The following is a 4,995-nucleotide window of genomic DNA, read 5'->3' as shown; positions in this document are numbered from 1 at the left end:
ATTTTTGACTTTTCTGTTTTTCTAATGTTTTTGGATTTTCTGATTTTCTATTGTTTTTGGATTTCCTGATTTTCTATTGTTTTCGGATTTTCTGATTTTCTATTGTTTTTGGATTTTTGGTTATTTCTCCCCCTAAATTTGTGCATAGAATAGAATAAAAATAAAATGCACAAATTTAAACTAAACTAAACAATAAAAAATTAATCCTCAAAGCGAATCATTTTCAAAAAGTTAACCAACACGTCGAATCGAGCTTTGTTAAAGGGCTTGGTGAACAAATCCGCTACATTATAATCAGAATGAACCTATTCTAGCTGAATGAGCGAGCACTCATAAAATTCTCTGATAAAATGAATTTTGATGTCGATGTGCTTGGTTTTTGAGTGTTGGACCGGATTTTTGGCAATTTGGATCGCAGCCTCATTATCACAAAATATAGGGGTTTCTTGGAAATTCAAATCGTAGTCCAACAGCTGATGTTGGATCGATATAACTTGAGAAGAACAGGTAGACACAACGACATGGTCTGCTTCTGCTGTTGATGTTGAGACGGTATGCTGCTTCTTGCACTACCATGAGACCACTCTGTCTACCATAAATTGGCATCCTCCTGAAGTTGATTTTCTATCAAGCTCGCACCCGCCATAGTTGCTATCTGCAAAAGCATAAAGGTCAAATTCAGGATTTTTCGGATACCAAAGACCCAGTTTTGGGCAACCTTTGAGGTACCGAAAAATCCTTTTAACAGCAATAAGATGAGAAAGTTTAGGATTAGCCTGGAAGCGTGCACATTGACATATCGAAAACTTTACGTCCGAGCGACTAGTAGTCAGATACATAAGCGATTTGATCATTGATCGATAGTACGTTTGATCTACGGGTTCGCCTTTAAGACCAGGAGCCAGTAAAGGTCTCTCCGTCATGGGTGTAAGAGCAGGTTTCACGTCTCGGAACCCGAACTTCTCCAGTATATCATCCACATACTTTGCTTGGTGAATAAGGATTCCGGTTGAAGATTGTTTAACCTGAATCCCCAAAAATGTGGTCATCTCCCCGAGCGAACTCATCTCGAACCGCTTCTTCATCACGCCTTTGAATTCTTTGCAAAGTTGTTGGCTTGTCGACCCGAATATAATGTCTGTGACAACCCGAAACTTCCATCCTATGTAATTGATCTGCGTATCGGCTTTAAATCTTGAATTCATCATCTTTGATCAAATCTTGTGGTTCTATATGGGTGCTCCGGACTTAGTATAATCTAGATATGAGTCTTAGGGAGGGTTAGAGAGTGTTTAGCATCATGAAATCGGGTCAAACTCACCAAATAAGGTGTGTGCGGCCACACACCCATGTGTGCGGCCACACACCCAACCGCAAACACTCCCAGCCTCACACCCAACCCCATATATGGATGGATACCCTCTTCATTCATTCATTTGGATGTTCCTTTTCCCTCTCTCTACTTTCTCTCTCTAAAATCATCAACCAAGAACACTTTGAAGGATTCATATTCGTGACTACTTCATCTTCAAGCTAAATAGTGGTAAACACTTGAATCCCAAGCTTAAAACTCATCATGTTCATCATCCCTTGAAGGTGTACATCCGCACACCTTCATATGGGGGCAACATTCATTCAAAACTCCTTAGTGTGAAGAGCAAACACTTCAAAATCATCATACGGACTCACATGAGGAGTTTACGGCCGCACACTCCTGTGTATGGCCGCACACACACTCTGTACGGCCGCACACTCTTGTGTGTAGCCTCACACACTCCTGGCCGCACTCCCCAGCCGCACACTCATTTCCAAGGCCATACACCCACTCTAGTGCCCATATTTGGCCCTAAACTTGCATAGATCATTAACTTGGATCATGTGACACATATTCATAGTAATTCCAAGCGCTAAGGATGTTTTCCCATTGTGTTTAGTCATGAAACATCTTACTTCTAACTCATTTATGTGTCATCAAATGAATAATAGGGGCCATTGGCGTTCAGGGCATCCGTTGACACTCGAACCCTACGTTAAACTGTGAGTTCATACCCCTACTCCTTTTCCGTGTTTTCAATGTTTTCAGGGGGGAATACAAGCAAGGGTACAAGGGAGCTTGTACTCAAAACTTATTTTCTCATATGAAATGTTTTCATGACACATATGCTTTTAACACTGGAAATCTCAACAGGCAACCATTTGAACTTGCAGAACTTATTTTCATATTATTTGTGAAAGACGTTATAAAATGCTATGTTCTATATTTCACAAATGGTTTTCCACATTATAACAGTTAAAAGCATTAACCTTAGAACTTTGAACTTGAGACTTGGAATTTGAGCTGTCCTTGGTAACACTCCACTGAGATACGAGAGTGAAGGACACATCCTTGGAAACACTCCACCGAGATACGAGAGTAAAGGACTACTTTTAAATTCATTAATCTTACGATTGGAGACACGTCCTTGGTAACACTCCACTGAGATACGAGAGTGAAGGACTACTTTTAAATTCATTAATCTTACGATTGGAGACACGTCCTTGGTAACACTCCACCGAGATACGAGAGTGTAGGACTACCCCTGTAACCAGAGTCTCTTGGAGGGAGAACGTGACTTGAGTGTATAGATCTATATGGGATTGACTACCCCGCACCTGGCTGCTAGCTACAGTCGAACCGAAAGGTTCAAGGGTGACAAAAGTCATAAAACGATATTGGCCACGTTATGACCCTTATCTAGTCTTTAGTATGGTTATATAACTCGCAATCTATATTTATGAAAACTTTTTCTACTTACTTATTAGTTTTATATTCGTGTTAAAACTAATACACTTACAAAGATAACTGTGTTTTCAGAACGTAACTTTCAAAGTAACATAACTTTAAGGAAAATAAGGGTTTTTCCTGGGATAACTGAACTTTTCATAACCATATTTGTGTAACAAACGGATAACTCAACTTTTCTTATAAGAAAATATGGGATTTTCTTGGATTCATAACATTTTGGAAACAAACGGAAACTTGTTCATTTTCAGAAAACAAAATACTTATGAACTCACCAGCTTTATGTTGATTTTCAAACTGCTTGTATTCTCAGGTCCACATTAGACAGGTACCTGATGATCCTTTAGGCGAAGACGGAGTGCATAGAAGACATGTCTCTACTTTTGTTTATATATATACATATGTATAACACTTGTAACACTTGGTTTTCAATCTATTGTAACTTTTCATATGTAATGTAATGGTTGTTTACTTTGCTTACTATGTACATTGGTTGTGATACTCAACATGACGTCACATCCGCCCCGGAACATTTCCGCCTTTGGTTTCGAGGTGTGACAATGTCGTCCACATAGATTTGAACAAGAATTTGATCCGGACCGACATGTTTGATAAATAGGTTCTGATCAACAGTGCCTCAGGAATAGCCGTGATCGAGCAAATGCTAAGTTAGGGTAGCATTCCAAGCTCTTGGAGCTTGATGAAGCCCATACAAAGCTTTATCTAACTTGTAGACATGGTTGGGAAGCTTTGAGTTAACAAAACTGGGAGGTTGGTCGACATAAATCTCCTCCTTGACCTTGCCATACAAGAAAGCTGTCTTGACATCCATCTGGTATACGGTGAAATTCATATAGGAAGCATATGCGAGGAAGATACGAATAGCCTCCAAGCGCGCCACCAGAGCAAAAACCTCCGTATAATCAAGACCCTCAATTTGCCGAAACCCGCGAACCACTAATCTCGCCTTGTTACGCACAATGACACCCGAGTCGTCTTGCTTGTTCCGAAAGACCCATCTGGTATCAAGAGATTTCTTTCCTTTGGGCAACTCCACCAACTTCCAAACCCCGAGCTTCTCGAATTGATTAAGTTCGTCATGCATGGCTTCAACCTAGCTGGGCTCATTCAGATCTATTTCGACATTCTTGGGCTCTATCTGAGAAATAAAGAAAGAGTAGAGACACGTATTGACGTCTCCACTTTGACTTCACGTTTGAACATTGTCGCCTAGCTGGCCAATGACGTTCTCTATAGGATGGTCGCGCTGAATGCGTGTAGGGATCTCGTGGCTGATGTCATTGATAGAGACTGTAAGATTATGGATGTTAAATGCTCCTTCATTTGCTAAATGATCCACGGTAGATGAACTAGGTTCGTTTGTCGGATCTGCTACAAACTCATCAATAATTCTTTCCGGAAGGAGAAGTTCCATCAGATTTGAAGTTACAACGGAAGTCTCTTGGTTCATGAACTCTCTTTCCACTGGAGTTAGAGGAGTAGCAATAGCATCAGGAGAAGGTTGTTGAGGGGAGGACTCAGAAGAATCAGTTTGAACAGAAGACACCGCTGGAGGATCAGAAGAAACCAATGGTGGTCTGTAGACAACTTCTTCCTCTTCATCTTCAATAATGATTTTCGAGCTAGACGTAGACCTTTCTTGATTATCTGACGACACATTGAATGATTTGACAAGAGATGTGTAATCAAATAGCCAATCTGGACCCGCTCTAGCGTCTGTCTCATTCTCTTCAAGCCAACGAACATCGAAAGACTCCACAATCTGTATCGTCCTCTTGTTATAAACCCTGTATGCAGTACGAGCAGTGTATCCAACAAAATAATAGTCATCAGCTTTTAAATTGAATATGGATTTGGATTCCAAGTGGAGAAGAGTGCAAGGGCAGCCAAATACTGTGAAATGGCTGATAGATGGCTTGTGTCCGTAGAGAATTTTGTACGGTGTTTTCATTTTGGCTTTGTTGATCAGCACGCGATTTTGAACGTAACATGCCGTGTTAATCGCCTCCGCCCAAAAGAACACAAGAAGTTTGGAGTTACACATCATCGTCCTTGCGGCGTCTTTAAGATTTCGATTCCTTCGTTTGGCAACACCGTTTTGTTGTGGTGTGCGAACAGAACTGAATTGATGCACAATCCCTTTCTCAGCGCAAAAGTGGTCAAGAACAGCGATCTTAAACTCGGTTCCATTG

The 4,995-nt window shown here is 40.7% G+C and overlaps 1 protein-coding gene across 1 annotated transcript; it reads right to left on the bottom strand.

Annotated features, from left to right (window-relative positions):
- Positions 1-569: 569 nt before the first annotated feature.
- Positions 570-1,208, bottom strand: LOC128133677 (uncharacterized mitochondrial protein AtMg00810-like). The gene has a single exon (XM_052771196.1). It carries the CDS (start codon positions 1,206-1,208, stop codon positions 570-572), a length of 639 nt encoding a protein of 212 aa, XP_052627156.1.
- Positions 1,209-4,995: the final 3,787 nt, after the last annotated feature.

The sequence above is a fragment of the Lactuca sativa genome, chromosome 4 (genome assembly GCF_002870075.4).
Source record: "Lactuca sativa cultivar Salinas chromosome 4, Lsat_Salinas_v11, whole genome shotgun sequence".
Classification (NCBI taxonomy): Eukaryota; Viridiplantae; Streptophyta; class Magnoliopsida; order Asterales; family Asteraceae; genus Lactuca; species Lactuca sativa.
The sequence above is the reverse complement of the archived record's forward strand: the minus strand, read 5'-3'. Positions and strand labels throughout refer to the sequence as shown.

Excerpts from the sequence above, each read along its gene's own strand:
- LOC128133677 (XM_052771196.1), bottom strand. The coding sequence starts at position 1,208 with ATGATGAATTCAAGATTTAAAGCCGATACGCAGATCAATTACATAGGA.